The sequence below is a fragment of the Dermacentor silvarum genome, chromosome 9 (assembly GCF_013339745.2).
Source record: "Dermacentor silvarum isolate Dsil-2018 chromosome 9, BIME_Dsil_1.4, whole genome shotgun sequence".
NCBI classification, from domain to species: Eukaryota; Metazoa; Arthropoda; class Arachnida; order Ixodida; family Ixodidae; genus Dermacentor; species Dermacentor silvarum.
Window position 1 is genome coordinate 145,137,451 of NC_051162.1, and position 21,943 is coordinate 145,159,393.

At 48.9% G+C, this 21,943-nt stretch overlaps 1 protein-coding gene across 1 annotated transcript; it reads right to left on the bottom strand.

Annotated features, from left to right (window-relative positions):
• Positions 1-17,646: 17,646 nt before the first annotated feature.
• On the bottom strand, positions 17,647-21,319 carry LOC119463962 (leucine-rich repeat-containing protein 57-like). Its single transcript, XM_037724785.2, has 2 exons — positions 21,025-21,319; positions 17,647-18,035 (listed from the first exon to the last, which is right to left on the bottom strand). The coding sequence occupies exons 1-2, from the start codon at positions 21,217-21,219 to the stop codon at positions 17,994-17,996; spliced, it is 237 nt and encodes a 78-aa protein (XP_037580713.2). The 5' UTR covers positions 21,220-21,319; the 3' UTR covers positions 17,647-17,993.
• Between the last annotated feature and the right edge of the window lie 624 nt (positions 21,320-21,943).

Below are 21,943 nucleotides of genomic sequence, written 5' to 3' on the forward strand. Positions count from 1 at the left end.
ATATATATATATATATATATATATATATATATATATATATATATATATATATATATATATATATATATATATAGAGAGAGAGAGAGAGAGAGAGAGAGAGAGGCAAGGCAAGTGATTTGAGGTTTGCCCCCCCCCCCCCCCCACTCAAGAAATGGTTGGTACGCCACTGGAGGTTATATATACTAGTATTCTTTCGCTGCAGGTCGGCGGACATGTAAAGTACAAACACAACGCGAACCTGGGGCTCTATTCTGGACACGCATGGCGGCTGCACGGCCGCCATTATCCGCCATCTTGGCTGTCTCATTGGGCAGTCCGGAGGTCACGTGTTTTGAAATTTGTGCCGGGAAACGGAAGTTTTGCTAAATGCAATTTTTGCGTTTTCGTCAGAATGATGAAACGTGACGTGGAGCTGCAAACTTTATCGACTAATACTTTTTTGTGGTCCTTGGCACCTCTATTGCGACTTTAGCGCTTAAAAAGAAAGTGGACGGTAGCGTGCAGAAGCTCGTGCAATGCATCTGCAATTTCGCGAATATGTGGTGGCGTCCCGAGATAGCCGGCATGTCAGCTTGCTGATTGGCTGAAGGAATATCCTGTGAAGAGCGTCACAGGAAGGGCTGTTTCATAAACGTCAATTTGACGTTGCGTGACGTTGCGCTCGGCCGCCATTGCAGAGATTTTCCGCCATAATTTGTGGTGCCACGAGCCACGCGAATTATGGTAATGAGCGGCCATATGCAATGACAGTGGAGACGCATGCGTATCGCCGCATTTTCCCTGTCATTTGGGGCGATGAAAATCTTTTGTTCACAACGCGTGCTCATAGCATTTGCATCGCTCTCGGGTAGTGTTGGCATTTGTGTTTTGAACCATCATTTTTATTAAAAACACGTTTATTTGAAATAATATTGGTTGAAACTAGTAAACTTCTTGCGACTTTTTGCACTTTTCGCCACAGCGTTTGTATTGTATCAATATTAATGTCTTTTCGCGTAATCAAAAGCTATGACAATGGCGACTTTTTAATTTATAAAATAAATGTACGCAAGGCGGCGTCTTGAGTTTCCTCTCGCGGTGCGAGTAAGCAGCGAAGTGAACAAGAGATGGCAGTGCCGGCGCTTGCGTCGTGCAGCGGATACCTGTGGCGCGCGCAACGCTATCGATGATATTCGGCCGCTTCTCAGCCAGACGAGTCTGGCTTCAGTCACTTGCGGATCACGAGATAGCGATAACGCGCGGCCTAGAGCGTGCGCTGATCACCACTGGCAGGTCGCGTATGTTGTCTCAAGCTAGAAAGCAAGCGCGTGGGCGCCAATATACGATGACTCATTCAGTTTCCCGAGGACACGCATCCTAGCTAATGAAGCAGACGACAGCCTGCGCGCATGCAGACGACGGAAGCGAGAAACGATTTTGATGGAATAATCGTACGCGTTGAGCTAGCTGTTTTATTTTTACTGGGGAGGAAAACTGTTTTGCTTTATCAACCACGCTAGGTTCAATGCCTACATTACAGTTTCTTAGGTGAAACGTCAAATTTGCGTCACGTTACGAAAGCAAAACGGGGCCATGAGCGCCATTTTGTAAGCGTCGCGCCTACGTCACGCCTTGAAGAAAATGGCGGAATGTCCAGAATAGCGGCTCTGGGGCGCGATCAGTTATCTTTGTTCGAAACGCGTTCTGTTCGGTTACAGTCTACTAGAACTATAGTTCGGTTACTGCGACGTCACGAAGTGCAGTATGCAAAATATTTTGAGAATGGGAGGAAGAGAGTAGCCGCAGCCGCCGTATAGATCCAATCCACCAGACGTGCCATGCCAAGCCGGTCGTGCAGCGAGCGACCTGCACGAGCGGATGGTCGCTCAACTACAGACATTCTAGCCACTGTAGCTCAACTTCACATCTCTCGTCGCGTTCTGCTCCTAGCAGACGACGTGCTTGCAATCAAAATGATTGAGATGAGCTTGTCGTCATTTGACGTCACCAAAAAGGACGAACTCCCCGAACGTTTCTCGTCCGGGGAGGTCACCGCTTGCCGATTGGCTGATATCTCCCTCGCGTTTTCACAAATTTTGCATACTGCCATTTTGTGACATTGCAGCAACTGAACGGAACGCGAAACGAACAAAGATCTCGGCTCGCGTCCCTGGCTTCCATTGCGCTTCCACTCGCACTTTCCGGACGCACATACAGATAGAATCACTCAGGTGCACTATGTATGCCAAATTCAAATTGTAATGGAATAGCGTGCCGCAGGCGCGGATCCAGGGGGGATGTCCGGATGTCCTGACCCCCCCCTCAGATTTCTGCATCGCCCCCCCCCCCCCCCCCCCTGCTGACACGGGGACGGCCCTGTCGCAAAAAAATATGGCCACCAGCATTTTTCAAAAGTATTTTTCGCGAATACCAGTGGTAGCAGCCATGTAGAAGTAAAGCTAGCTCGCTCACAAGCTTAGTTATATTCCGTAGGGGTGTGGTGTCGCGAAGTTGCCGTAGTTATTGTTTCTCATGAACACCTTGGACCTCCTGGCGCCGGCCGTGCCTTACTCGTCCCGTCGGTGGCGTCGAATGAACGAGGGGACGTCCCTTTTGCCAAGCACGCCGATGTCCGCGCGAGCGCCTTCGCGCCTGATCAACTTAGTTCCCCATTGGGGTGTCATCGGTTGCCTCATTTGCTGTCATCGGTTCCGCGACCAACCTGCTTAATGAAAGAGATCTCTCGCTGAAGTGTTCATATATATATATATATATATATATATATATATATATATAACAACTAACAGCCTAACTAAGAACTACGCATAGACAACTTTTTTTTTTAACTGTAGCACTCATTGTGATCACAGTTACACGTTGACAATATCCAGTACGAGCACAGTACCGTTCGTACGCTACAAGTTTTTCATTGTAACTTCGCAGTTTTATTGTCGTACATTAAGCATAGGAGGCTCAAGCCCACCGGATCCGTTTATCTGAGTGGGCGTTCTCGCGGAGCGGGGCGAAGCCTCGAGCATGGGCTGCGAAATGGGGGAGCGTGACGTCAGCGGCCAACGCCAGCGCGCGGGCCTAGGATGGCGTCGCGTGGTTAGAGAAATGGGAGCAGATGCGCGCCTTGTGTAAAAGGATGACGTCGCGTGGGAAACAAAACATGAAGACGCTGGCTCGCGCTCACGGCTACTACGCTACATCGTTCTTCTTGTAGGTGGCGTCGTGAGTCTTCACACGCGGTGATTCGCATATCGTAAACAACTAGCGTAGTGGTTGCCGCGTTGAAACGAAGGTGTCTCAGCCGAACACAAAGAATCTTCTTAAGGAAATCAAGGTGTCCCAACAGAACTCCAAAGCCGGACCCGTGCTTACGCATTTATAACGAACCTGCGACAGACCATCCCAAATTTTATTTTAAGAAACAATACAGGCTGATATACCGGGTGTTCAAAATTAAGCTTTATGGTTTTCTTAAAATTAGGCACTGGGAGGCACGTGAAGACCACCTGCGCAAATAAGTTGTGTGGCCAGGGGGACACAAAGTGAGATAATTATCGCTGTCAGCAACCGAATTAACTAAAATTGAATAATTAACTTTTTATTGACTGCAGTAAGTGTGTATGTTTGTATTCAAAAGTTAGAGGCAGTCGTGTTTCTGCACAGTTTCACTTGGAAGAATTCGTCTAGCATGTCTATGCTCCGATATATCCAACTCCAAATTTTAATTGTCGTTCGCATGATTACGCATGCAAGAGAGTGAGGATCAGCGCAAAGCTCCTCCCTGATGTGACGCGGCTGTTGGGTGCAGCGTTTAGTCTGACAACGCGGCGGAGGCATTGGCAAAGATAATAACTGCCCCCCTTCCCCTCACGGCTGGCGAAAAAAAAAAATCGAAGAACCCGTAACCGCTGTCGTAACACGCGACCGCGCAGCCTGTAAAGATGGCGGCAGCTGCCATGCCGAGATAATGGCGCGAGCGGAGAAGCCGGAGGCCAGTGCGCGTGCGTAATGGTGACTAGACGACCGGGCATGGTCCTTGTTTGGGCTACGCAAATAAAGTGACTGCTGATTTACAAGTATTGTAAGCTTTATTGAAATCAAAAGCAACAACTGCACCATCAACAGCAGAAACCTTTTTAGCTATGCTAACGAATATTTCATACTGCCGCTTTAACTTTGGTGTTGTCATGCACAAATCTCATGACAACACTTCACCCATCAAGATGTCAATGCCCTAAAAATGTCCAAAATGCCTCCCTTCCACAGCAACGCAAAGCATAAACCGCTCTCGCGTCGAGTCGATAACTCTGCGCAGTGCAATTGAAATTTGGAGTCGGATATCTCGGAGCACGAACACGCTAGAATAATTCTTCCGACTGATACTGTGTAGAAACACGACAGCCTCTAGGTTTTCAATACTGTGAGCGCATTTTGCGCATATCGTCGTCGTCATCTGTACAAACGACTCATCATCTTGTGTGAGCGCTATTTGTGCATATCGTCGTCGTCATCTGTACATACGACACATCATCATCTTTTGTCTCGTGCGGTGCTTCGTCTCTGACTCGGGCGACTGCTCGGAAATAAAGGCATCGCATCGGTCAACGTCTCACAAGTGGTGGAGGTGCTGGGTAGGTGAAGGAGAGCGACCAGAGGAGGTTGTGTACGGTCCGGGAACGGAGGAATCTGGTCCAGGTGTCCTGTCTCGCTCAAAGTTGGCGTAGCCGCGCCTGTCACCTGGGTGACGCCCGGGAACGTAGTAATCCAACCTAGGTGCGCTGTCTCGCTCAAAGGTAGCATAGCCCCGTCGTTCATCCTGCTGACGCCGACGGCAGTAGCGAGAAATGTGGCCGCGAATACCGCAGTAGAAACAAACCGGGCGCGACGACCGCCACGGAGAGTAGTACGGCTGCGCCGGTATGTGTCGTCAGTGTTTCGCCTGCCACATCTTCCGCGTATTGTACGCCCGCAGAAGGCCACACTGGTGCTATTAAGGCCACCTTGAGTGCAGATCTCAATCCGGCCCAGACCAATGCACTCCTCACCATTTTAATGAAGCATGAAGCTTGTTTTGACGTTTCTTCGCGAGGCCTGGGTCAGACCACTGTAACTACTCATCGAATTGAAACAGACGGCTCTCGCATCATTCGCCGTCGCCCGTACCGTGTGTCACCTTCGGAGCGAAAAGTTATAGAAGAACAAGTGAACGACATGCTGACACGCAACATTATAAGGCCTTCAGCAAGCCCTTGGTCTTCTCCTGTTGTGCTTGTTAAAAAAAAAGGATGGTTCTGTGCGCTTTTGCATCGATTATAGGGCGCTCAACAAAATTACCCGTAAGGATGTTTATCCAATGCCTCGTATTGACGATGCTTTGGATACCTTACAAGGTGCCGAGTATTTCTCGAGCCTCGACTTGCGCTCCGGATATTGGCAGATTCCCATGCATGAGCCAGATAAAGAAAAGACTGCGTTTGCTACACCTGATGGCCTTTTTGAATTTAACGTGATGCCTTTTGGATTGTGCAATGCACCAGCTACGTTTGAACGTATGATAGATACAGTACTCCGTGGCTTAAAATGGAAGACCTGCCTTTGTTACTTGGACGACATTGTCATCTTTTCGTCGAGTTTCTCCCAGCACCTACAACGTCTAGACCAAGTTCTCGCGTGTCTAGCAAAAGCTGGTCTCCAACTCAATACTAAAAAGTGTCGCTTTGCAAGCCGAAGCATTAAAGTATTGGGCCACGTCGTCAGTAAGCATGGCATCCAGCCTGATCCCGATAAAATCGCTGCAGTACTGCAATTTCCGCCACCAACCGCTCTTAAAGAACTCCGCAGCTTTCTAGGACTGGCGTCCTACTTCCGCCGCTTTGTCCGTGACTTCGCCACCATCGCCGCTCCTCTACACAAACTTCTGACTTCGAGCGCGTCCTTTGTGTGGTCGAACGACTGTGAAGCCGCCTTCCAGACCCTCAAACGAGTTCTCACGTCAGGGCCCGTGCTCCGTCATTTCGATGCAACGGCCCCGACTATTCTACACACTGATGCCAGTGGGCATGGAATTGGCGCTGTCCTGCTGCAGCGGAATCAGAAGTCCGAAGAGCAAGTCGTGGCTTATGCAAGTCGTGCTCTTTCTCCTGCTGAGCGCAACTACACGATTACAGAACAGGAATGCCTCGCCATCGTGTGGTCAATACAAAAATTTCGTCCCTATCTCTACGGCCGCCATTTCACAGTTGTGACCGACCATCATGCTCTCTGTTGGTTGTCGTCCCTGAAAAACTTGTCTGGACGCCTCGGCCGTTGGGTACTGCGCTTACAGGAATATGACTTCACTGTCACGTATAAGTCCGGCAAACAACATCAAGATGCCGACGCTTTGTCGCGCTGCCCGCTGTCCCCAAACGCCCATGCTTCACCTTCGGTATGCACGTCACCATCTAGCCACACGTCTCAGCGCACGCCCAGTAGCCCGGGACAGTCAGTTGCCTCAGTTGACTTTCTCCCGTCTACTGACCTCGTCTCACTCCAACGTACTGACCCATACTGCCGTACGCTGATCGACCGACTTACTGGCTTGGCACGACCCCCCAACAGTCGCTTAAGACGACAACTTTCGCGTTTTAAGCTTCAAGGTGGAGCGTTATTTCGATCAATCTACCATCCTTCCGGTAACCGGTGGGTGCCAGTAATACCTCGCTCACTTCGACTCCAAGTATTGGAAGCATTTCGCGACGACGCGACGGCTGGCCACTTGGGCTTTCATAAGACCTACGACCGCATCAAAACGCGTTGTTTCTGGCCGGGCCTTTCCACCTCAGTCGACAAATACGTTGGCTCCTGCGCATCATGCCAACACAGAAAACGCTCGACATCCCTTCCAGCCGGTCCTCTGCAGCCTCTACCATGCCCGTACACCCCCTTCGAAATTGTGGGCATAGACTTGTATAGACCCCTCCCACTCACGCCCGCTGGTCACCGCTGGATCGTTACCGCAGTGGATCATCTAACGCGCTACGCTGAGACAGCGGCTCTTCGCTCTGGTACTGCCTCCGAAGTCGCCGAGTTTTTCGTGCACGGAATCGTTTTGCGCCACGGCGCACCTCGTGTCCTCCTGAGTGACCGTGGCAAGACGTTCCTATCGCATGTCCTCCGTGAAGTCCTTCAGGCCTCGGACACCATCCATAAGACCACATCATCGTACCATCCGCAAACAAATGGTCTTACGGAGCGTTTTCATCGAACTTTGTCTGACATGATGTCAATGTATGTTCGACCCGATCACACCAACTGGAACACCATCCTACCTTTTGTGACGTTTGCGTATAATACTGCCGTCCAACGTACAACCAATTACAGTCCCTTCTTCCTGGTGTACGGTCGTGCGCCGTCTTTCGTCTTGGACACTACACTCCTTTCAGCACCTGCTGCTCCATCCGCGTCTCTTCCTGAGGAATTTGCCGCTCGCCTCTCCCGGTGCCGTGAACTTGCCCGCGCCAACACCGCTATACCATTCAGGACAAAAGGAAAATTCGCTATGATGCGACGCGTCGCGTTGCTTCGTTCCGCCCAGGCGACGAAGTTCTTTTGTGGAGACCTGTTCGCGCACCGGGGCTCTGTGAAAAATTTCTCCACAGATATCTCGGCCCCTACACCGTTTTGCAACGAACTTCGGCCGTTAACTACAGCGTCACTCCTGTCAGCTCAGCTACTGACCGCCGCCGCCGCACTACGGAAATCGTTCACGTATCTCGCCTGAAACCCTACATTCGCCGTACCTACCCTTTCTAGTTTGCGGTCTTGCTGACCGCTTTCCTGAAGGGGGGAAGTTAGTGTGAGCGCATTTTGCGCATATCGTCGTCGTCATCTCCACAAACGACTCATCATCTTGTGTGAGCGCTATTTGTGCAAATCGTCGTCGTCATCTGTACATACGACTCATCATCATCTTTTGTCTCGTGCGGTGCTTCGTCTCTGACTCGGGCGACTGCTCGGAAATAAAGGCATCGCATTGGTCAACGTCTCACAATACAAACATACCCACTTACTGCAGTCGACAAAAATAATTGTTCAATTTTAGTTAATTGGGCTGCTCACAGCGATAATTATCATCTCACTTTGTGCCCCCCTGGCCACATAACTTATTTGCACAGGTGATCTTCGCGTGCCTCCCAGTGCCTAATTTTAAGAAAACCATAAAGCTTAGTTTTGAACAACCTGCATGATCAGGCACAGCCGCCAAGCACATGGCTGTATTGGGTAACGTCCTTTTCCTATAAGCACGGAGAAACCGTACCTGGCTTCGCTACAGGTCTTCTTCCTCTTTCTGGGGTTTTACGTGCCAAAACCAGTTCTGATTATGAGACACGCCGTAGTGGAGGGCCCCGGATTAATTTTGACCACCTGGGGTTCTTTAACGCGCACTACAACGCAAGCACACGGGCGTTTTTGCATTTCGCCTACATAGAAATGCGGCCGCCGCGGCCAGGATGCGATCGCGCGATCTCGTGCTCAGCAGCGCAATGCCTGAACTGACTGAGCCACCACGGCGGGCTAGATGGCGCGAGGTAACACTCGTTTTCATGATGACAGTGGCGGCCGGGGAATAAAAACAGCGCGAACTTCTTGGCAATAAATACAAAAAAAGAAGAAAAAAAAAGTGATTTGCCCTCTCAAGCCTTGTAGGCTACAGGTGCTGCTCTAGCCGTATAAAACGCGGGTTTATCGTGAGCAGAAACGGTGAATTTCGGTAAATGATAAAGGCTACTATCATCATCATCATCGACAGAAGCTGACCCCCCCCCTCAGAAAAAACCTGGATCCGCCCCTGGCGTGCCGCACGTAAACGACGCTATTGTAAAACTCGCTTGCTGCAAAGCTGGTTTGCATTCTAGAATGGTGACGCTATTTCCTTTAACGCCGCTCTGACGCTAACGATGAACTTGAACTATATTTACAAGATTGCCGAGTGAATTTGCTGTCAACACCGAATTAACTGCTGGAGTCGAGGACCGCAACTGACTCATAGCAACCCAGAACCACGCCGTCGTACACGTATTTCATAGGCACAGAATGAATCGTTTCAGGTGCAGATTAACACACTCACGATTGAACTTGCGCTCTGCACCACATCGCTCAGATTACAATGTGTCGTCCTCTCACAGAGATCACCCACACCGATTCCAGGGTTCTCATCTGCAATACGACCACATTTCTCCTCATCGCATGGGGCAATGAGCGTCAAAGACAAACGCCGAATTGACAACCGACCTTTCCGCTACCCTAACGACAGCAACTCTCCAAGTGACGCAAGTTACCGATGTAAATGGAACTAAACTTCTGCAGTAAATACCGAACTGTATGTATAACAATACCTTGGTTCGATTGGTCTTATTCTGCTGCCTTTATCTTTAAATTGGAAAGTTAGGTGGACATTTTTCCCAAGACGCAAAAAACAATGAACTCCGAGGATTGCAACGTCTCTGGCGATGAGAAACGGGCGCGGGCAGACACGATGGGGGTCACGTGCGCAACGGGTGGAACGTTTGAGGCTTCTGGCTGGCCATTGGCTGGCAGCCGAGTGAGGACATAGGTGAGGAGGTAAACCGAGGAAAAAACCAAGAAAAAAAGACGAAAGCGTGTGGCTCATGACGTGGAGCGCGGGTGTTTCGAAAAATAATAATAGCGCAACCTTGTTCTGTGCGTGAGTGACTGCTTGCGAATTAAGTGGCCGGAACAACAAACAGCATGTTACTATGCTGCACAGAAAAAACTAAATAACACGAGTGGCTCTACATATGAGTCCGTGAGGTCACCGCGTAGGGCGCCTACTCGCACCAAAGTGATATTCCTTTAAGCACGTATCGGCGCGTACTGAGCGCTGCACACATCACACACAGAGTTCAGCTTCTTTCTTGGCTCCCGAGACTTTGCCGAGGGGCAAACAGGCACGAAAGAAGCAGATGTACTTACCTTGCACTCGAGTCTCGGCCGTCGTCACTGGGCTCCCATTTTCCAGTGGGCCACTAAGATTCCAGTACCTAGCTGCTCGCATTTATTGTACTTGCGCCGTTGCGACTCGATAAATGTTCTAGAAACTTGCCAAGTTCAGTCTCTGGATCATTTAGATTACAGTATATGTAATCCATTTTTATCGCTAAAAACTTAACTAGGCCCTTGAGCAGGCTCTGTCCCCGTTTGTGACATCACGGTGATGCTGGTGCAGAAACCTAAAGGGCTTTACAGAAACCTCACCGCAGTAGCGCCACCCGCTGTGGATTCGTTTCACTTCTTGCTTAGAGCCGTAAGAACAGGTTCTTTGTTCTTGTAGAAGTGCAACTGACCAATACAGGTAAAATACTTTTCTTCTTTTTCTTTAGTGCCCATACTGCCCTGGAATTCACGTTCGATGGTCAGGGGTTAAGTCTACAACCTGCGAAAGGTCTGTCTGCAACCGCTGAAGAAAATGAAGCTGTAGCTGGGGGATCCTATTTAAATTCAAGGGAAAGGAGGAATCCGTTTTCTCATAGGCCCAGTGTACTTCATAGAGTACATCTGCATTCATCTTCTTGCAATGCTATACATATGAAGAGTACCTATATGGAATAGCATGCATTTCATCGTTACGCCATTCTTCTCTAAAACGTCCACACTAACCTCAGTTCCAAGAAGCATATGCTATGCTTGACAAAAAATAAAGAAGGTGCAGTAGCGCACCCGGGATCTCTGCCAGGGGGGGCTGAATTTGGGTGTGAGTAGGGGGGGGGGAGCAAGCACTTTGCATAATATTGACGCGAGATAGGCTGGCACCTGCGGCCGCCCGCCACTGCAACGAGAACGACGAAGTGTGTACTGAAACACGCGCTCTCTGACTGTCAGCCTATATTGAAAAGAACACCATTTTGCCAAGGTCTCGATTGCTATCTTCGTGACATTTTCTGGTGGAGGTGCTGGGTAAATGATACGATCGCCCGAGACGCAGCATACTCCTGACTTGTTGCCAGTGTGTAGTCCGACAGAGCTCACCCCGGTACACGTCCGTACCAGCCGTCGTCTTCAGGGGCTCCAGCCACAGCACGGTCTGCTACCTGATCCTACCAGGGCGATGCACCAATCGTCTTTGCAGGAAAGCAGGAAATCTTTGCCGGCCTTATCCACAAACCACCGACTACGCTTGCAGCCTTTCTCGCTCAAGCCACTGCAATGGAAAGGGCACTACAACAGCGTGCCAGGCAGTACAATCGAAACGTGAGTGCAATTTCGAGTGGCGTCCCTAACGTGACACTGGGAAGCGACGTCAGCGACCTGAGAGAATTAATAAGAGCTGTCATAAGAGAAGAAGTCCAAAAAATGCAGGCGATCGACTTTCTGTGGCGGAGATGGTGCGAGACGAAATCAGGCAAGCCATCCAAGTTCCTGAACGCTTCAGGGCACCACATCCGCAAGAGCAAGTTAGGATGACTTATGCGGAAGCCGTACGACGTCCGTCGCTGTATAATACATCAAACGTCGTGCACAGCACGGAACAGACAGAAGTCGGGTTCAGCCGTCGTAATACGCCGTTTATCAACAAGTCCAGGCCAAGAAAGAGTGATGTCTGGCGCGCTCCTGACCACATTCCGCTCTGTTTTCATTGCGGCGCAGCCAGCCATATCTACAGGACGTGTCCCTACCGACGCGTGGGTCTCTGTGGGTTCTCTCTGAATGCGCCGCGTCCACGACGTGGTGAGCGACCGGTGGAAATCAAGAGCTTCCTGGCGAGTCGTCCGAATTTCTTCGAACAGCCAAGGCACGAGCCTTGCTCGTCATCACCGGCTCCGTCACGATACCGGTTGCCAAGTCCTGCGTTCCATCGAGACGCCCGTAGGCGCCGTTCGCCCAGTCCTGCAAACCGGGAAAACTGAGTTCAGCGACCTCTGGAGGTGAGGCCGCTGACGCTGAATGTACCGAATATCCTCCATTACGACGCAAGCGACGACAGCGACGTCAACAGACCGACGTTCAAATGCACTCAGGTGATCCAAGGCACGTCGTAACATTGGATATACCAGTCAGCATAGACGACGAAGAAGTCACAGCTTTAGTCGACACTGGCGCAGACACCTCTGTTATGAGCCGACAACTTGCCGCTAAACTGAAAAAAGTTGACATGCAGTGGACTTGGTCGCAGGTCCGTACTGCTGGAGGACACCTCTTAAAGCCCGTGGGCAGGTTTACAGCACGAGTGAATATTTGCGGCTTTACGTACGTCGAAGATTTCATTATCCTGCTGAGTTGTTCGCGAGAGTTGATCCTTGGGATGGACTTCCTGCAGGCTAATGGAGTCATCACTAATTTGCAAGAGTTGCGGGTAACGTTTTCGACGGCGCATGCCATAGCAAGCAACAAGTACAACTGTCATGACAACGCCTTGCGCATCGTCGACGACAATGTCACGTTACCGCCAAGGAGCAGCGTATTAACCCTTGTAACCTGCTACGCATTCGACGACAGTGAGGGCATTGCCGAGGCAAATATTTCGCTGCTGCTCGAACGGTATATCTGCATAGCTCGAGGCCTCGTTCAGTTGCAGAGCAAGCAGTCACTAGTTCTTCTGACGAACTTCAGTAACGAGTTTCAGCACGTCCCTCAAGGCACGGCTGTTGCCTTCCTCAACCAAATTGCGGATTTCTCCGACGTCGGCACTTTAGAGGTGACTTCACCGGACGTGACAGATGCTACCACGCTTTGCAGCCGCATTCACATTAATGCCGGTTTGTCGGAACAACAGAAGCAACGACTATTAGGCCTCGTGAGCGAATTCTCTAGCTGCTTCTCTACAGAATCTAAAGTTCAGCGCACCTCTGTTTCGAAACACCGTATTTTTACAGAGGAATCGGCGCGCCCAGTTCGTCAGCATCCATATCGCGTGTCGCCAATGGAAAGAGAGGCGATTAAACGCCAGGTGAAAGAAATGCTGTACGATGACATGATTCAGCCTTCGACAAGCCCGTGGGCGTCCCCCGTCGTTCTGGTAAAAAAGAAGGACAATACACTACGCTTCTGTGTCGATTACAGACGGCTTAAAAATGTCACCAAGCGCGATGCTTGCCCTCTGCCCAGGATTGACGACGCCTTAGACCGTCTACATCATGCCCAGTTCTTTACCTCGTTAGATCTTAAGTCAGGGTACTGGTAGATCGAAGTCGACGAGCGCGACCGCGAGAAAACTGCATTCGTGACACCTGACGGGCTATACGAATTTAAGGTCCTCCCATTCGGCCTGTGTTCCGCTCCCGCCACATTCCAGCGAATGATGGACACTGTACTCGCTGAACTGAAGTGGCAGACATGCCTCGTCTACCTGGACGACGTCGTTGGTGTTTTTAAGCACGTTCAATGAACACCTGGCTCGGATGAAGAGCATTCTTGATGCTATCCACAAGGCAAACCTCACCATCAAGCCTGAAAAATGCCACTTTGGTTTTCAGGAACTCAAGTTTCTGGGACACGTGGTCAGCCCCGCATGGCGTTCGGCCAGACCCTGAGAAGTTGGCTGCCGCTGCTGAGTTCCCTCGTCCTACAGATAAGAAGGCTGTTCAGAGGTTTTTAGGACTCTGCGCCTACTACCGTCGTTTCGTTGAAAGTTTCTCCAAAATCGCTGAGCCTTTGACGAGATTCACACGCCACGATGTGCCCTTTTTGTGGACGGAAGAACAAGAACAGGCTTTAACAGAATTACACAAACGACTGCAAAAAGCTCGGGTGCTCGCGCATTTTGACGATGATGCTGAAACTGAAATCCACATGGACGCCAGCAACATTGGTCTCGGAGCCATTCTTGTTCAGTGGTAAGACGGTACGGAATGTGTAATCGCTTATGCGAGCCGTAGTCTCACAAAGGCAGAGGCTAACTACTCGACCACTGTAAAGGAGTATTTAGCAGTCATTTGGGCCATCAGTAAGTTTCGACCCTACCTGTATGGCCGGCCATTTCGAGCGGTCAGTGACCACCATTCACTTTGTTGGCTTGCCAATCTCAGGGATCCATCAGGCCGCCTCGCTCGTTGGAGTCTCCGCCTACAGGAAAATGACATAACTGTCGTCTACCAATCTGGACGAAAGCACAGAGACGCTGACTGCCTGTCACGTGCTCCGATTCCACTGACATCATCAGATTTGGAGCAAGATTTGCCAATTCTTGGTGTCGTTGACACGGTGCGGATGGCTGACCTACAACGTGCGGACACAGACCTGCTTGCTATTATCTAGTATCTTCAAGGAGCTGACGTTGTTATCCCACGACCGCTGTCACGAGGACTGACATCGTACTGCCTGCGGAACAATGTACTTTACAAGAAAAACTTTGAAAACAGTCAGGAAATGTTCCTTCTCGTCGTCCCTATAACATTGCGCCAAGAAGTTTTGCAGGCATGTCATGACGACCCCTGTGCCGGGCACTTAGGCTTCACCAGAATACTAGCACGCATATGCCAGCGATACTACTGGCCACGGCTATTTTTGTCTGTTCAGCACTATGTGAAAACCTGTCGTGACTGCCAGAGGTGTAAAGTACCACCCGTCAAGCCCGCCGGTCTCCTCCAACCTCTGGACCCACCTCCAGCGCCATACCAACAAGTGGGCATGGATCTCCTAGGTCCATTCCCTACGTCATCTTCTGAAAACAAATGGATAATTGTCGCAACCGACTACCTAACCCGTTTCGCTGAGACCAAAGCTGTACCCCGGGCAACTGCTGCTGAAGTCGCCAAGTTTTTCGTCCTCAACATTGTACTGCGCCATGGTGCACCCGCTGTCCTCATTACTGATCGTGGTGCAGCATTTACAGCTGATTTAATACGAGAGGTGGTCACGTTGACGCACAGCAACCATCAGAAAACCACGGCTTATCAACCCCAAACTAACGGATTGACAGAGCACCTTAACAGACCACTGGCCGATATGCTCTCGATGTATGTTGATGTAGAGCACAAGACATGGGACGAAATTTTGCCATACGTGACATTTGCCTATAATACAGCTGTGCAGGAGACCACCCAGCTCGCCCCATTTGAACTTGTCTATGGACGTCGCGTCACGACACCTTTAGATGCCATGCTTCCAATAGATGACGGCACCACGACAAGCGAGGGCGCTGATGACTTTATCCAGAAAGCGGAGGAGGCTCGCCAGCTTGCTCGGAACCGCATCTGTAGCCAGCAGAGTACCGACGCCCGTCGTTACAACCAGAGCCGACAGAATGTCCAGTACAACCCCGGCGACCACGTGTGGGTGTGGACACCTGTCCGTCACCGTGGGCTCTCGGAGAAATTGTTGTGACGATACTTTGGACCATACGAGGTTGTGCGCCGGCTTAGCGATGTGAATTACGAGATCCTGCCCCAAAGCGTTGATCCTCGCTTGAGCCGACGACGTCCCCGCCCCGAAGTTGTACACGTAGTACGGATGAAGCCATACTACACCCGCGAGTGAAGTGCACCATTCAAACCCTTCGCAGTGTTGTGTGGTTATCCTTCGTTTTCTGTGACCACATTTGCCATTAGAGCTGTCTTGCCCCCTTATGAACTTTATTTTACCCAGCCGACCGGGACGGTCGCTTTTGGAAGGGGAGAAATGACGCGAGATAGGCTGGCACCTGCGGCCACCGGCCGATGCAACGAGAACGGCGAAGTGTGTATTGAAACGCGCACTCTCCGAGTGTCAGCCTGTATTGAAAAGAAGACCATTTTGCCAAGGTCTCGATTGCTATCTTCGTGACAATATGCAATTTCCTTGCTTCAGACAGAGGAATCTAACAGCAAATAAAATGCTTTATAATTTTAATAATAAAGACACCAAGGATGATGGCGATGTTTATTTCTTCAGCACATTAGTCAAAGTAATTTAAGAGTGAATGAATAAATACAAGACAGTGATAAAGTGTTTTTGTTAATCAGGAAAATTCAACCTCAAGCCACCTCCTGAATTGTTACGACAATGTGAACAGAGCCCTGAAGGTACACGTTGGACTGGTGGGGCTGGACGTGAGGGGGGGAGGTGGTTAACTCGGCCTCAGGGGGGGGGGGGGGGCGTTACAACACCGGAACCCCCCCCCCCCCCCCCCCCGTCGGTGCACCACTGAGAAGGTGCATGTACAGCAGCACCTGCTATGTTCAGCACTTCTCCAAGTTTGGCAATGAATAGATCAAATACATCATGCTGGTGACACAAAATGACAATGTGGTCATCTTGGCAGGACCCTTATTAGTAAAATGGCATACTAAGGAACACAGTATGTTTCTTCTTTAATTATTTACAGGTGAAAATGGTACTGTACTTTTAAACGTACACTGGGCCTTACAAGAAAAAAACTTTTCATCCTTGCTACTCGAGTGCCCGTGGCGCCCCGAAGATGCCGTTACCAAACATACAACGTCCGAAGACGTGAACCTCCTCGCCGAGACGTGGGAGGCCAAGATCTCCACCCCGGCCCTGGACGAACAACGACGTCTTGTCGCCAGAGCCCGGGATGCTATCACGGCCAGAGGATTCCTGGAATGAGGGACCCTCCCACCTAGAGTGATCCACTGCTCAAACGCTCGGGAACACCGTCTCGAAAATTAAAGTTTATTTCATCATCATCATCATCCTTATTTCAAAAAACAAGGAGCAACCTCAAGATGTGCCAGTCAGGCAGAGAGGGGTTGACATAACTTGGTGAACTATTATTGTCTCACTTTGATAGATGTCTATTTAGGAAAGTCACACACATACTGACATTTTCGTTGCACACATTCCAAGGCTTTTTGTTGCCGCTGCTGATGGTTATTTTTCTCCCTTTGTTGAAGCATGTATGGGATACAGAGTCAGAATGTGCAACTCTTTCAGTGATAAATTTCGCTGGGAACTTAGTGCATGTCCGGTCCTTTTTATCTTGTTTTGCTACACATTTTTCAGCACTCATTCCTTGGGTCAGACATATCTGACCAGCTTGACTCGAGCAGCAGATATTCGATTCACTAATGGTTCACAGCACTAGTGCGAGAAATGTTCAGGTGGTACCAGTGCATTGCGTACATGATTCCGCTGCGGCACGTTGCATGCATTTTTTTTTTCTCATTCTTTTGCTCAGGTGCCATGTTATACGTTTGGCCAAACTGCTCAATGACCTTTTGTTTGTTGGACTGCATTTTTGGATCAGCACAAGCTCCCTGTGCTGTCACTGATGTGGACGTCGCTTGCTCAGTTTATCAGTGCAGATAATCAAACAAGTTTGATGGGAGCTTGAAAAACTGCTATAGTGGTGTGCGCAACAAAATTCCTAGTACCGAAGGCTATTCCGGCTGTAATGAAACATGGTTGGGGAGGATTTCCACATCCTCTGGAAGTGCCTGCAGTGTCGGGAAACATCACCTCTGTGAGATCATCTGCAAGGTGCCTCGTCTATGGCCATTCACCATCAAACGCAGATGTTCCCTGCACCGCGGTGACACCTTGCCTGCACCACATGGCAATCGAGGGGCCACGGCGCAGTAGCGCACTTTTGCAGCTGAAAATTGAGGGCTGCGGCATAGCGCACCATGAACTGGTGCACGTGGTGCAGTGAACCGCACGTGAATCAAACAGACTTAGTTCTGCTACAAGCAAGAAAAACACGCAGTTCCAGGAGATATGTGGTTATTTACAATATTAGAGCGTTTAATAAATATAGACAAGCCACAACACCGTGACTGATAAGGCGATTTAAGTGTGACAGCTTCGGTGTCTGCTTACACAACACTGAGCCGTTGCGCGGTTCTAGGCTACATATTACAGTGCTTCCTTTCCCGACAATGCCTTGGATGCTCCTCGAATGACTACTCCGGCAGGTGGCTATCCGGACGATGCCAATTTTTTTTTTCTTTCTGTCCACGGCACTGCCTTCTCTTCCTTAGGTGAGGGTTGCAGGGGAAGTGTGGGCTTGATCAGATGCTCATCCTTTCTTGGCCAAATGCTGCGGGTTCTGCGCTCCCTTCCAAAGTTCAGAACATCTTCTTCTTGGTTGCAGTGTAGCGTTCCATGTACTGCAAAGACATCACATGCTATGACCATTGTGATATAGGGAAGCAAATTCGCAATACTGTGTTCAACTTCACTTGAGTCAATTCTGCTCATTTTACACCAGATCTTTATTTGTCCCTTGTACTGCAAGGAAAGGTTACATGCTGTTAAGGCTGCGATGCAACGAAATAAATTCTCACAATACTGCGTCCAATTTCATTCTAGTCAATTCAGCTCCTTTGAGACCAGATTTTTATCACAATTCCTTGATACTGAAGATAGTGTAATGTCAGATGAGACCATAAATAATTTAACAGGCTAGCACACTACAAATAGTAATTCTATGGCTTTTCTATGAAACCACATATACAAAAAATGCATGTGTTGCATACTGTTTATAATAGTGGACAAAATCCTAGTTATTTTTGTCTCAAGTTTATTTCATGAAGAGGACTGTGCATCATGATGAATATGATGAATATGGTGATCATAAAAGTTCCCAGTAGTTTCGTTAGATGGCACAACCAGCTAAGTTCCAGTTAAATATGGAAAAAAAAGGATCACTGTTTTTATTGTTGGCAGTGGTGAAAATGTTGTGCGAGTCCTTGCAATCACTACTTGCATAATAGCATTAATAATTGTGCAAAATAACTTATATGCGACAGAAAATGCTTTACACAACAGGTGGAAAACTTATTTTTAAATGTAGCTTCCTTTCTATACAGTTTGTAACTTACCAGTTTAGTGGTCCATGTGTGCTTTAAAAGAAAAGATAAAGTCGTCGAAAATTTTACTGACTGCAATTGAAGTGTGATAACGCAATAATTGAAAATCACGCAACTAAAGCTTACCACATGATTTGAACAAATAATCTCAGCTCTCATCACATCCATATTTCTTGAAGGAAAAATGGTCTTGTGGTTGCCCTATTGTCCGTCATTAGAACATACTGTGAAGCTGAGCAAGTTCAGTGGTGGAACAGCCATGTTACCTTTTGGTGCAAGTCATGGAGCAGGCAAAATGCTGATTTGGCACAGCGATAAGCACTTTTGGCACAGTGTGACATGTACAGTCAACCACAAATGTTTATGGACCACGGAATCTCAGAAGCATTCAATTTCCGAGCAGCCTGCAACCTGTAAAACCGAACATTACGACGTTGTTCACATATACTGGTAGAGGCTGTAAATGCGTATACTAGGGTGCAATGTGAGGCTGCGCAGATATTTAGCTTTTTATCAGATCTCGTGTTCCGTAAATTTTTGTGGTTGACGGTACATCTATACACATTATGGTCTCGATATTAATTCAAATAATTAATATAGAGGAGCTTGTTTCATGCGCATCAATGTGGCATTTGGGATAAAAATTACCGGGCTACTAGTTTCATTAGTTTTAACAGAATAGCTTTCCACGTGCGTATATCACTGTATAATGCTGCTTCAACCCCTTTGGGTTGCAAAAGGCGCTTCCGGGCTCATCATGCTTTGTGCGAGTAGGAAGATAAAAGATTGCGCAACAAGGACGTGTAAGGAAGACCATGCCTGTAATGGACGTATGCGACTAAACCCTCACTTCCATCTTCTGGTTTCTTTACTTGTAATGTGCAAAATGTCTGCTCCATAACTGTGCATTAGGTCATGTGAAAGCTGAATAAGTTACCACCAAAGGATTCACTCTTCCGATTGATTAATGTTGCAAGAAAGGTCCCACTAATAGCAAATTGCATGCCAGCGGTTGTGCACGCATATTAAAGGAATTGTTACAGGTGCACTGCCAACAATTATACGTATGCTGAGCAATGTCCAATGCGACATCATCCAAAGCTTCATTTACCAAAAGCCTCTTGAAGTGAGCTCCGTGCCACACTAGTACGAGCATTACAGAACTTTACATTACATACAGGACCATGCAATGGCATTACATTGAAACCTCCTCAGGGGAGAAGTGCTACAAAAGAACTATAACAGCAAGTGGGTGACCAATAGAGTCTGCTATGTCTGTGGCTACAGCCGCTCTGTTGACCCACAGCATGATGATAGTGTGCATGAACAAAACGAGCATTTGTTCGAATGTTTCTTTGGTGCAGGCTTGGCACAATATTCAGCTAAAATGCCATTTCGGAACAGGATGGCACAGAGGAGTGCTTTTGGCACAATTTGGTGCAGTTGTTCCACCACTACAAGTTCAATCTCAAGTGAGGCTGGTGTGGGTTCACGTAGATACAATATGCGCTCCACACGCTAGGCTGGTTCTCTGTTTAGGAGCCATCTAAGTTGTAGCATGCTGCATGAACTACAAAACAAGTAACAGAATGAAAAATGACAGATCTGATGTTGAGAAACAGGAAGACAGCAGTACACGGATTAGCAAACGCAGGTAGCTGATGTTCTAGTTGCGATTAAGAGGAAGAAAGCGGAGTTGCACGGGCCATCTAATGCTGAAAATAGATAACTCGTGGTCTCTTACAGTGATAAAGGTAGCACGAACGGAAGCAAAGTGCCATTGAGACAGGCAGAGGTTTTCGTATTATTGTGAGATCCAGAATATCAGGACGCAGCCAGCTGACTCAACAGGAGTAATCTTGCTGGGAGAGACCTGGGTTGGTATAACGCAACAAAGCGATCCCAATTTTATTCCTTTTTTGCGCTTTGTCAGTGGCCCAACTGGCACTTCAGCTACTTTATCACCAAGATTGGCTGGTTGTGAGTGGTGGGTGATAAGAAAGATGCTACAGATAACAAGTGTGCTACAAATAATGCCACTCGGGGCATGCTGTCCAGGGTCATTTATATATACTTCCAAAATTGCCCAGTGATACTAGAGTGGTTTTGTTATACTACTAGGACATGACACTGCAACAGCGACCGAACAACTTGTTGTCCTGCCGCTCTTACTGTGTCCTGTCATCATGCTGTTCACCTACATGAATGCGATAAACACGTCTAAGGTGTGAAATGCCATGGCTACGAGGCTCATTGCGGAGGATGAGCTCCCAGACGAGTCACACACCGTCTCATAGCCCTCCTTCTGCTGCAAGTCCTTGAGCTCGAACAGATTGCCCTCGACAGCCAGCAGCGAGACATTGGAGTTGGTCAGCAGCTGCGTCGGGATGGAGTTGATCTGGAGGCAGTTTTCCTCAAGTTGCAGCATCTTCAGCCTCGGGCAGTTCGCTATGCTCTCGGAGATCATGGACACCTGCAGCATCAGCAAACAGAGCTTTGTTAGGACTTCTTCTCCGGTGATCTGGTGCTTCTAAAAGTAAAACAGTACTCCTTATCAGCAATCGCGTGCCGTGCTGTGAAGGCTGGGGCTCAAGTCGGGAAATGGGTAACAATACCCGGGTGCATGTCCCAGAGAAGGGAGGAAGGCTTGCCTACTGCACGCTACTACTCTGCAGGCACTGCTGTGGAAGCTAAGCAAGTATAGTGCAGTCGCAGACATCTCACTCCATGCAGATCGTGGTGCACTTGTTGATTTATGACCCTCTCTGCGGAATATAACTACTTCACACACTTCAACTACAACTTGTAAACATAATGTTACATCTAAGCATGTAGGATTTGCGCAACATTGAGCTTCCGGCATGTGATGCAGTACGTTCTGGTCCCGAGCGCAAGCACTGTGGCCACCGGTCGCACAAATATGTCACTTCACTCGGTAAGTGGCAAATAGGCTGCAAGTAGCAGCATAAAATTGACCGGGGACGTACACAGAAATTTCAGGGGGAGGGCACGTGCCCGGTGTGCTTCCCCGCTCTCCCCTTGGCTACGTCCCTGCGGCTTGGAATTCTTTACCATGCAGCCACAGCTCGGCACATCACCGTTTTTGTGTTCTAAACTTAACGGAATGCGACCATCACAGCTGGGAATCAAACTCCAGGATGTTGCCATCAGTGAAAACCTGGAACTTGCAGGGAGTTGAATATCAT